Below are 12,312 nucleotides of genomic sequence, written 5' to 3'. Positions count from 1 at the left end.
GGTCTTAGAGTATCTAAAAACACTCTAGCCAGATGGATTAGGGAGGCGATCTCTCTCGCTTATACCGCAGGTGGCAACGAAGTTCCAGATGGTATAAAGGCACACTCCACGCGGGCCATGGCATCTTCCTGGGCGGAGAGGTCAGAAGTGTCAATCGAAGACATATGTAAGGCGGCCACATGGTCTTCCCCTTCTACCTTTCTTAGACATTACAGATTAGATCTGGGTAGTTCCTCAGACCTTACGTTTGGGAGAAGAGTGCTAGAAGCTATTATCCCCCCCTAAATCTTTCGTGTCTGAAAGTCTCTCGTTGTGCTGTCATGGCGACTGAATAAATACGTACGCTACTCACCTGGTAGCAGTGTTTTTTCAGGAGCCATGACAGCACCCTTAGATTCCCTACCCTATATTTTTGGATGATGCAACACCCTGTTAATCTTGAGTTAAAGTTTATGTTCACTTGCATAATAAAAAGTATTCATGTATATACTGCATCTGTGTTATTAACCAAGGTGGTCCTCTCATGCTCTGGAAACAAAACTGACGTGGGAGAGAGGTACCGCCCTTTTTATGTCTGTAGGTTTCCTGTCCCTGAAGGGCGGATCCCCTCTCTCGTTGTGCTGTCATGGCTCCTGAAAAAACACTGCTACCAGGTGAGTAGCGTACGTATTTTTTCTATAAGATAGTTTTACTGTATAAAAGCATAAAAACCTAAAAAAATAAAAATGCGGTATCGCTGCAATCATACTGACCCGAAAAAAAAAAAAGATGCCTTGTCATAAAAAAAACAAGAAACAATTCCTGAATTGCTAGCTGTTGTTTATTCTGCCTCCCAAAAATTGGAATAGAAAGCGATCAAAAAAACTTGTTCTCGAAAATGGTATTAATAAAAATGTAATCTTGTCTCGCAAAAAATAAGTGTTTTTAGTGTGTGACGGCAGCCAAACATAAAATAAATATAAATCTGGTATCGCTGTAATCGCACCGACTCGAAGAATAAAGTCGTCTAATCACTAATACCGGTAGAGGAATAGCGTAAAAAATAAATAAAACCAATTTTTCACCTGCTGTTGATTTGTTCATTCTGCCTCACAAAGATCACACTAAGGCTCAGCTAACACTTATCCTGCTTTCTATGCTGAGCGCTTACATCGGTGTTTCTGTGTAAATCTCTGAAACACGTGATTCAGATGGCACCCACCCCAGAAGATTCCCTATAATGAGGCAGATGGAGTGAGGCACTGTACATACCATCTAGCCCATGGCTCAGCAGTGTCCATCTTTTTAGGCATGCGTAAAAGTGTTGTCCGTCACAGTTTTGTGCACTTCTGACTAGATGGACAACGCTAAACAGAGGCCAGATGGAGTCAAGAGTAACTCTGCTGCCTCATTATAGTGCCTAAACCATATTTCGTGTCCACATGTTTGGCATTTCTGTAGCGATGAGAGCCCGCCTAATTTACGCATGCGTGTATCCAGAAGCACAATTGGGTATAATATACTTGGCACTACAACATTCAGGGCGCTACAATGTATGTGCACTACAATAGCAGTTTTCTAGAAACATCCATGGAGTTAAAATTGTCATTACACCTGTAAATATATTTCCAAAGGGGTATAATTTAAAAAATTGGGGTCACTTGAGAGAAGATGCTAGCACTTGATGGCTCTGTATGTGGAGTCCGGAAATAATTCTTGGAAAATCTGCACTCCAGGAGGCACATGGCGCTCCATCCCTCCCGAGTCTTGCCATATAGGTAAACAGTACTGTACAACCACATAGTGGGTATTTTTGCATTCAGCAGAAATTGTGGGACAAATTGTGGTGCCGTTATTATTCATTTTCTCTTTTGAAAATATAAAATCTGGGGCGAAAACAAAATTTTGGTGATTAAAAATGCAATGTTTTTTTCACTGCCCAATGGTATAACATTCTGTAACACAACTGTAGTATTAATATGATCACTGCGATGAATTCATTGAGCGGAGTAGTTTGTAAAATGGGTTCACTTATGCCCTTCTGGCACCTAAGGATACGTTCACATTTGCGTTGTTGGGCGCAGCGTCGTTGACACAACGCATGTCAAACGCATGTCAAACGCATACACAACGCAGCGTTTTTTGACGCATGCGTTGTCCTATACAATTGAAGATCAAAAACGCCCCCCAAAAAATACATTGTCAAAAGGCGTATGCGTCAAAAAACGCGGCTCAACGCAGGCACCTGCGCCCTATGCTTTTTTCATAGACACTAATGTGTTTTTTTGACGCATTTACGACGCAGGTGCGTTGCATGCGTTTTTCTTTGGAAATGTGACGCATCAAAACTGCAACCTGTAGCGTCGTCCACGCCCTGTCTGGTGCGCCAAAAAAAGCATGCATCATACAACGCATGACAACGCATAACGGTTCATGTCCATGCGCCCCCCCATGTTATAGATAGGGGCGCATAACGCATGCATCGGTAACTGTCGCTGACGCTGCGCCCAACAACGCAAATGTGAACGTAGCCTTAAGGGTGCTTCTCCCCTTCTGAGCTCTGCACTGTGCCTCAAAAGTAGTTTTCGACCACTTATGGGATGTCTGTGTACTCGGGAGAAATTTTAAAACAAATTTTGAGGTCCATTTTCTCCCGCTATCCTTGTGAAAATGAAAAAAATAGTACTAATACAATTTTTCTGTGGTAAATTTTTTTTTTTTTTAATTTTTTTAGATCAACAATGTAAAAGTCTGTGAAGCGCCTCTGGGTTTAAGGTGCTCACCACACATCTAGTTAAATTCTTCTATCTTTTTGAAAATGAAAACATTTGGAGCTAAAAGAACATTTTTGTGCGAAAAAGTATGTTTTTTTTATTTTCATGGCTCTATGTTATAAACTTCTGTGAAGCACCTGGGGGTTCAAGGTGCTCACCACTCATCTAGATAAATTCATTGAGGGGTCTAGTTTCCTAAATAGTTTTCAGAATGGAGTCACTCGTGGGGGAGAGTTTCCACTGTTTAGTCACATCAGGGGCTCTCCAAACGTGACATGGCATCCGCTTTCGATTCCAGCCAATTTTGCGCTCAAAAAGTCAAACGGAGCTCCTTCTCTTCTTAACCCTGTCATGCGCCCAAAAGTTGTTTTCTCCCACATATGGGTATTGGTGTAATCAGGAGAAATTGCAAAACAAATTTTGGATTCCATTTGACCTTGTTACCGTTGTGAAAACAAAACAAATTAGGTCTAAAATAAAATTTTTGTGAAAAAAAGTTAAATGTTCATTTTTTTCTTCCACAGTCTGTGAAGCACCTGAAGGTTTAATACATTTCTTGAATGTGGTTTTGAGTACCTTGAGGGGTGTAAATTTTTAGATTGGTGTCATTTTGGGGTATTTTTTTGTCATAACGTCACTTCACATGTGATGTGGTTATTAAAAGAAATGGTTTTGTAAATTTTGCTGGAAAAATGAGAAATCACTGTTCAAGTTTTACCGCTTCTAACTTACTAAGAAAAAAAATGTTTAAAAAATTGTGCTGATGTAAAGTAGACATGTGGCAAAACTTACTTATTAACTATTTTATGTGACATAACTCTCTGGTTTCAAGGCATGAAAATTAAAAACTTGCAAATTGTAAGGTTTCAAAACTTTACAATTTATTCTTTTCACAAATAAACTCAAGTCATATCGAACAAATGTTATCACTACCATGAAGCTGAGAAAACAGTCTCAGAATCAGTGGGATCTGTTGAAACATCCCAAAGTTTTTACCACATAAAGTAACTCTGGTCAGAATTGTAAAAATTGGCTTGGTCAAGAAGGTGAAAACAGGCTTAGGTGGTAAAGGGGTTAAGGAAGATGAAACAACCACTTTAAGTTATCTACTTTCATAAGGTGAAAATTGGCTTGGTTGGTGAAAGGGTTAATAGGTTGTAAAGGTCCTTAGATATTGGCCCCTTCCCAACATAATAAGACCAGCTCACATCTGTTTTCCCTTGGCTGGTTATTAAAAATAGGGAGGACCCCACGTCTTTGTTTTAAATGATTTGTTTTACACTGTCCTAACACTACTCAGAGCACAATAGCGGCCCCACCTGTGATTCGGCGGTTATACAGACCGGGTCATGGGTGGCGCCAATACTTGACATGGCTGTTATGGCTACGGACGTGTTGACTGGCTGCACTGCAGTCTTTCAACAATCTTTATTTGGCACCTAAACCGAACAGTAAAACGGACTTCTAGGAAAAAGTCTGTGTTCAAAGTTCAGCACCAGACTACACAGGGGTGCACGCTGCTCAAATTAATTAATTGGCATGAATCTCTTCCCACGATTGAGCTTTTGGTAAGTTTTTGATGCTGTATGTTTTTGCTGCATCAAAAAAAATCCATTGTGCTGGAAGTGTAAGATGATGTGTTTTTGATGCAGCAAAAATAAACCTTATCAAAAACACACCAAAAGTTCATTTGTGGGAAGAGGTTTGTGACAATTAATGAATCTGAGTAGCGTGCACCCCTGTGAAAAGCACCAGAATTGTAGTAGCATTTCTGGCATAAAAAACACTCTTAAAATTCATTAATCTAGCTCAACCCATTTAGGTTGAATTGCTCCAAAATAGCATGAAAATGGCAAAAGTTGCAAAATTTGTGCTTTACTTCAAACTTGTGTGGCGGAGAAGCTTTGATGAATCAACCCCAAAGTATATTAGAAAGTTTTTTTTATTTTTAAATAATAATTATACTTTATTAGCATAAAACTGGAAGACAAAGGCTCCTTTTAGAAGGAATAGTTGGGTTGGTGAAATTCTGATGTACAGTATAATGTAAAGTGTAGAAATGTGTCATATTTAATATATGCAGTATTAGCTTAACATAGAATATATCTTCTTTTAGGTGGTTCAGCTGGAGGAGTTACTAGCTGTGCGACACTCTGTCTTTGTGGTCGGAAATGCAGGAACAGGAAAGAGCAAGGTAGGAGAATAAAACAATTGGGCTGATAAAAGGAGGATGGAATTTATCTTTCCCTCTATGCATCAAAAAGTTGTAAATTTTGTCACAAGGTATATTTGCACTTTGCGCAAATGATTTTGAGAATCTTTGCCAATTTGTACCAGGCCTCTCATTTTTCTAAAAATAAAAAAGGCAGATGGCTCCCTTAATTTTCCCTGCACTTTCTTATTCTAATGCGCAGTGAGCCCAAGGAATCCTAAAAGTGGAGAAATTCTGGTTTTAGGTGTATTAGCGCCCCAAAAAATTTTTTTTGTCAATTTGTTACAGGCCCATTACTTTTTTAAAGACTGGCTTATGAAAGGCTAGGCTTAATAAATTCCTAATTTGTCTTTGATGAGCAAATGAGTGAACTTTTTTGGAAAAAAAATTCAAAGGGGCAAAAAACATTTTTTTATTAAAAAGGTTAAAAAGATGTTTGATATATTTTGTGCTCTTATATAACTTGCCCACTTTGCCAGATAATGTACAGCCACATTCTTTTATATATTGCGTAGGAAGCTTCTACAGTTTTTATTTTCGTTTTAGATTTAAGGAGATGAGTAGTTAAACAATTGTCATTTGGATGGCTTTAAAAATCAATTTTATTAAAACTGCTTCAGTTTTCTGCTTAAGCGAACAATTACAATTTATAAGTGAAGCTATTTTAATTTCAAATAAATTGACCTTTAAAAAAAAAACCTAACCTGCAATTTGTGACTTCATTCGAGATCTGGCTTTGTGACAGTTATTTGTAGAATTTCTTTTCTTGCACACATACAATACTTCTGCACTTATTCTCTTTCATCACAACTAATTACACTATAGTCTGTATAACTTAATTGCTTCCATTTTTCTCCGAATGTCTTCGTAATTACTGATGATTTATATTCGGAAACTATTCGGAAATAATGGAATGCGTAGGCAAATATAGCATTAATATGAACTATTCTACCTAAATTGTATTGTTTTACGTTTTCAGGTTTTAAAGACACTAAACCGGACGTATATTGACCGCAAACAAAAACCAGTTTGGAATGATTTAAACCCAAAAGCGGTCACCACTGATGAACTCTTTGGCTTTATCCATCCCAGCACACGAGAATGGAAAGATGGTGATAACCTTTTCAATAGATCATTTTATAAAAAATATTTTGATGCAAATCGATTTGCAGGACCTGGTCCAGCAACCACGTCAGTAAGCTGTGGTCGCTTGGTAGGAGCCCGGGAAATATCCTCTACCTCCCAGCATCTGCGGTTCTTTATCAGTCTGGCATGACGTTACCCTGCAACAATGATGCCGCCTGATGCTGCGTCAGGTAAGAGGCAGTTCTCAGGGCTCCTGTCTAGCAACCACAGATTACTGACATGACTGATGAACTCGACAGTGCAAATCGATTTGCACCAACTCTTCTCAACAGCTGAAGTCCTCTCTGCCAGATACTATACTGTACATGTATAGTATGATTATTGTGTAGTCACAATATTGTGTCTGTGAGGCCAACAAGAATAGATAAGCTGCTAATTTTTAGGGATTAATCCCTATGTAAAGGTGGAGAAGATGGTGTAACACCCCGCTGAAGACCTCTGTTGTTTAATCTGTGAAAAATGTACTGAATTGCATGATTTTATTCTGGAGGCTGCAGTTCCTGTTAGTTAGGGGTGACAGGGTTAATTGTAGTGTCAGCCCATAGTTGGGGAGAAGTGATAGGGACCTGTGTGTTAGTTCCTGGTTTGTAGTCAGTTGGCAGTGAACTAGAGAAGATATGTATCTGGATGTGCTGAAAACAGTATTGCAAAGAAGTAGCAAGCCTTACAACAGAGACGGCATGATGCCTTCTCAGCAAGGCAAGTTGGGAAGCCTAATAGAAGAGTCTCAGAGTGCAGGTGAAGTGTTAGCCAGACCTGGAGAAGGAATACATGGTCAGCCAGGCTGGGGAACGTCCGTAAGGTGGTAACTAGAGCTCCCATACTCTGTTCACACAGAGTGCAGTTAGGGTGCAGTGGTCACAGCATAAAACACTGGACCTGTACCAAGAAGATTGAGATCCCCAGCATAGCCTGCTGTACCCCAACAACATTCACCACAAGTTATGTGCCGCTGTCTATAACTGCCATGTATGCGCCTCTGTCTTGCGAAACAGAAGAAAATGTATTCAAGAACTGTACCTGCTATTTATCTATCTATAGTTCCAACACTTGGTAAAGAAGAGTTTATTTTTCTAAAACTGTCTGGTTTCTTATCCATGAATGTGAATGGTGGCCAGCTCAACCATGACACTAGAGACCATCTTGAGTGGCATTTTTGGTAAAGAGCTTTAGTGCATCCACCCAGGAATCTGTTTGGTATTTATGGCTTTCTAAGTAAACCTCCGCCAGGGAAGTTCCTTACACATACATGCGCATCACCACTATTCATTGCCGATTGGTGGAACAGAGAAAGTCAAATGTAGTAGTTATAATTGTTATGGTGGTCCAACCTACTTAAAGGGAACCTGGCATGTAAAAAAAGCATTAAGCTACTTACTGGTAGCGGCATTTTTCGGAGGCCCATGACAGCACTACGAGAGAGGGGATCCGCCCTTAAGGAACAGGAAACCTACAGATACAAAAGGGCGGCACCTCTCCCATGCATCAGTTGTATTTCAGAGCCTGAGAGGACTACCGCGGTTAGTGGTACACAAACATACATTATATACATTATATACATTTGGAAACCAAAAAATAATCTACTATATTGTAACCAGACACCATATGTGAGATTTACATACTACACTATTTACATATCAGGAAGTGCTACCCCCACGTGAATAGGGAGGGAACTAAGGGTGCTGTCATGGGCCTCCGAAAAATGCCGCTACCAGTAAGTAGCTTAATGCTTTATTCGGACTCCCATGACAGCACTACGAGAGATTTACAGAGATGTAAGCTACCTTAGGGAGGGACTATAGTCTGTAGCACCCTTAACCCAAAGGAGAGATCAGAGGAGGACCCCAAATCCAACCGATAGTGTTTAAAGAAAGTGGAAGGAGATGACCAAGTGGCCGCCTTACATATTTGCTCCACTGACACTCCAGATCTCTCTGCCCAGGATGACGCCATGGCCCGGGTGGAATGTGCCTTTAGATTCTGCGGAGCTGGCCCCCCACCTGCTGTGTAAGCTAGAGATATAGTTTCCCTAATCCATTTGGCTAGTGAATATTTTGACACTCTAAATCCTTTCCTTGGACCTTGGAATGAAAGAAACAGTGCTCCATCTTTCTTCCAATTATCAGTAGCTGAGATATACTGAAGGAGAGATCTCCTAACGTCTAACGTATGAAGCTCCTGCTCTTTAGGATTAGAGGGATTAGGAATAAAGGATGGCAAAACTATCTCCTGTGATCTATGGAAACGTGACGCTACCTTCGGCAGATATGCCGGGTCTGGTCTAAGGACTACTCTGTCTGATAAGATTTCTGTGTATGGAGGAGCTCTGGAAAGCGCCTGGATATCCCCTATCCTGCGAGCTGAGGTTATGGCAATCAGGAAGGCGGTCTTAAGTGTCAACATTTTGATTGAGGCCTCTTGCAGAGGTTCAAAGGGGGGTTTTGTTAGAGAGGACAGAACTAAATTTAAATCCCATGGAACTGTCCTATCCTTATATACCGGTCTAGATCTACTAACTGCCTTCATAAACCTCGCTATCCAATAATTGTTTGCTATATTGCATGAAAACAGGGCACCCAGAGCTGAGACCTGAACTCTAAGGGTACTAGTAGAGAGTTTTAACTCGAAACCCCTCTGTAGGAACTCTAAGATTTGTTGTATTGGTATCCCGTCTTGGATGTCAAATCTTGAACAAGACAAGAACTTCCTCCAAGTTCTAGAGTAGATTTTTGTAGTTACTTGCTTTCTACTCTTTAGGAGTGTCTCGACTAAATTTGGAGAGAAGCCTTTCCCCACTAATAGTGACCGTTCAAACTCCACGCCGTTAAATGGAGTGCTGCCACTTGTGGATGGGAGATCGGTCCCTGAGAAAGCAGGTTCGGGATCTCTGGTAGTACCCAGGGAACCGATACAGACATTGTCTTGAGCCAGGCAAACCAGGTTCTTCTGGGCCAAAAGGGGGCGATAAGGATGACTTTCGCTCGATCCTCCCTGATTTTCCTCACCACTAGAGGTATCAGGTTCAGTGGTGGGAAAGCATAGGCCAGTGGAAAATCCCATTTTATCAGAAACGCGTCCACCGCCAAGGGATTTTCCCTGGGATTTAGCGAGCAAAAAAGTTTTACTTTTCTGTTGTTTCTGGTGGCGAACAGGTCTACCACTGGTTGACCCCATCTGCAGACGATCAGATTGAAAATGTCTTCGTTGAGAGACCACTCTCCTTGCCTTAACATGTTTCGGCTGAGGAAATCTGCTGCCACATTTTCCTTTCCTTTGATGTGGAGAGCCGTCAAAGATAGAAAATTGAGCTCTGCCATCTGGAACAATCGATCCGTGATTTGCATCAATGTCTCGGAACGAGTTCCCCCTTGCCGGTTTATGTAAGCGACTGCAACTCTGTTGTCCGACAGAATTCTGACGTGCTGGCCCTGCAGATATATGAGGAATTTTTTAACAGCCAATTCAACCGCCAACAACTCCCTCTGGTTGGATGAGAATGTTGTGAAGGGTTCCCATTGTCCCTGGACCACCATGTCCCCCATGTAGGCTCCCCACCCTGAAGAGCTGGCATCCGTGGTTATCACCCGGGACACATTTACTATCCAGGGGACCCCTGCTGATAAATTCTTTTTATCTGACCACCACCTAAGGGAATCTAGCGTGGTTGGCTCTAACGTTATTTTCCCATTTAACACGCCTCCCAAGGCTCTGTCATGGAACAAGACTTCTCTTTGTAGGGATCTGGTGTGGAACTGAGCCCACTTAACTGCTGGAATGCAAGATGTGAGTGACCCAAGTAGGGACATTGCTTGCCTAAGTGTCATGGAAGGTGTATTAATTGCATTTAACACATAAATTTGAATTAGATCTATTTTTTCTATGGGGAGGAGACACTGTTGTGTCACTGAATCCAACATTAGACCCAGGAACTTTTGAATATTTAGGGGCTGTAACTTAGATTTTTCGAAGTTTATGATCCAACCCAGGTGTTCTAGCTTGGCTTTAGTAACCTCCCATTGTGACAGACAGTGATCTATCGAGTTCCCTACAATGAGGAAATCATCCAAGTAAGGAATTATAAGGACGTTTGATTCTCTTAAGTGTGCCATGACTTCAGCGATTATTTTAGTGAACACTCTAGGAGCAGAAGTTATCCCGAAGGGGAGTGCCCTGAACTGAAAATGTTGAATCCTACCCCCCATTAGTACTGCTACCCTTAGGTATCGTTGGAAATCAGCGTGAATGGGTACATGATAGTAGGCATCTTTCAAATCCACTACTACCATAAAACGATTGTTGAAAAGCATTTTTATTGTTGAATTGATAGACTCCATTTTGAAGGTATGTTTCACCAAAAAGTTATTGAGACCCTTAAGGTTTATAATGGTCCTATAAGACATATCCGGCTTTTGAATTAGGAAAAGGGGAGAGTAGAACCCTTTCCCTGCCTGAGAATACGGCACTTCAATCAAAACATTTTTGGAGCAAAGAGTCCTCACTTCCTCTTCTAAGGCAAATTGTTCAGTGGGAGATGAGCGCCAGGGTGTTAACTGGAATTTGTCCAGTGGGGTATGGACAAACTCAAGTCTGAGACCATGGGAAACAGTGTCTTTTATCCAAACACTGTTTGTGATTTTTGACCACTCTGCTGAGAAATGCGACAGTCTCCCTCCCACCGGGATTGCCAGTCATTGGTCTTGTTTTTTGTTTTCCGTCGGGTTACGGCGAAACATGAGACCTGTGCCTCTTTTTCGCTTATCATCCCATCTGGAACGATCCCTACCCGGTGAGAAGGTCCGCCTTCCTCCCCGATTGAACTTTCTTTTGTTGAAGGGACGACGATATGGATTGAAAAGGTTAGGAATTTTTTTCTTATCATCTCCTGCCTTCTCCAGGAGTTCGTCCAGGGTAGGTCCGAATAGATGCTCGCCCTTACAAGGGATAGCGCAGAGTTTTGTTTTTGCCTGCATATCCCCCGGCCAGCATTTCAACCATAGGGCTCTTCTCGCAGCATTAGAAAGACCTGCTGCCCTAGCCGCCAATTTAACAGAGTCAATTGAGGCATCCGATAAAAAAGCTGCCCCCTCCTGGATTACTGGTAACGCTGCAAGTATGGAATCTCTAGAGGCCCCCTGTTTTAATTGGGTTTCTAACTGGTCCAGCCAGACCATTATTGACCTTGCCGTGCAGGTTGACGCCACCGCAGGTTTTAAGGAGCCGGCTGCCATCTCCCAGGTTCCTTTTAGGAAGGTATCCACTTTCCTATCCAGGGGGTCTTTAAGCGTACCCATATCCTCAAACGGGAGAGAGGATCGCTTTGCCACCTTGGCAATTGCCGCGTCCAGCTTTGGGGCCTTTTCCCAATTACCCACTGCTGGGTCATCAAAGGGATACCGACGCTTCTGCGCAGGTGGTAAGGAGCCTTTCCTTTCCGGTTTTCTCCACTCCCTGTTGATAAGTTCCTGTATCTTTTCATTCAGGGGAAAGACTCTGCGCTTCCTCTGTTCTAGGCCGCTGAACATCATTTGTTCCTTAGATAGCTGAGGCTTGGGTTCTGTTATACCCATTGTGCCTCTGACCGCTTTTATTAATTTGTCTATCCTCTCTATGGGTAAACAAAACCGGGCAGCGTCTTCCCCCGACGAGGAAGATGATGCTGCTGAATCATCCGGTTCTTCACTCTTGTCTTTATCCACAGATGAATCAGATGCCCACTGAGTTCTCTGCTTAGAGCCTGACTGTGAAAGATCCTTAATGGATTGCTTGACCTCCCTTCTAACCATTTCCTTCAGACTGGTCACCATAGAAGAGGATTCTTCTGCCACCTACAGGGATAAGTAAGGTAGACTAGAGTGTAAGATCTACATGCTATATCCCCTTCCTACTTTCCAGGACCTCACCGTCTGCTGGATACAGGGGTCACATAGTTTTTTAGGGTGTGAGTCAGGCAAGGGGACCCCGCAGATGGCACACTCCCTATGCTTCGCCTTACTGACGCTTTTCTTTCCCTGCATAAAACATATGAGGGGAAACTAGTCACTAAGTGAACTTTCTCGAAGATCACTTACCAGAGGCTGCCCACACCCATAGAGATACCGAAGCACGAGGGGGATCTTTTTTGGCTGATGCTCCAGACCCCTGTCTGGAGGAGCTTCTGCGGCCAGATCCATCGCTCCTTTTCTCACGTTCCTTCTCCATAAG

General features: G+C 42.1%; 1 protein-coding gene across 1 annotated transcript in view; it reads left to right on the top strand.

Moving 5' to 3' along the window:
• DNAH11 (dynein axonemal heavy chain 11) overlaps positions 1 to 12,312 on the top strand; it is a 380,134-nt gene that overhangs the window by 188,739 nt on the left and 179,083 nt on the right. The window contains exons 40-41 of the mRNA XM_069729806.1: positions 4,870 to 4,947; positions 5,945 to 6,077. Of these exons, the coding sequence (XP_069585907.1) occupies positions 4,870 to 4,947; positions 5,945 to 6,077 (211 nt within the window). The remainder of the gene's footprint in view (positions 1 to 4,869; positions 4,948 to 5,944; positions 6,078 to 12,312) is intronic.

This window comes from Ranitomeya imitator, chromosome 6 (assembly GCF_032444005.1).
Source record: "Ranitomeya imitator isolate aRanImi1 chromosome 6, aRanImi1.pri, whole genome shotgun sequence".
Lineage (NCBI taxonomy): Eukaryota > Metazoa > Chordata > Amphibia > Anura > Dendrobatidae > Ranitomeya > Ranitomeya imitator.
This window is presented reverse-complemented; position numbering and strand designations above follow the sequence as displayed.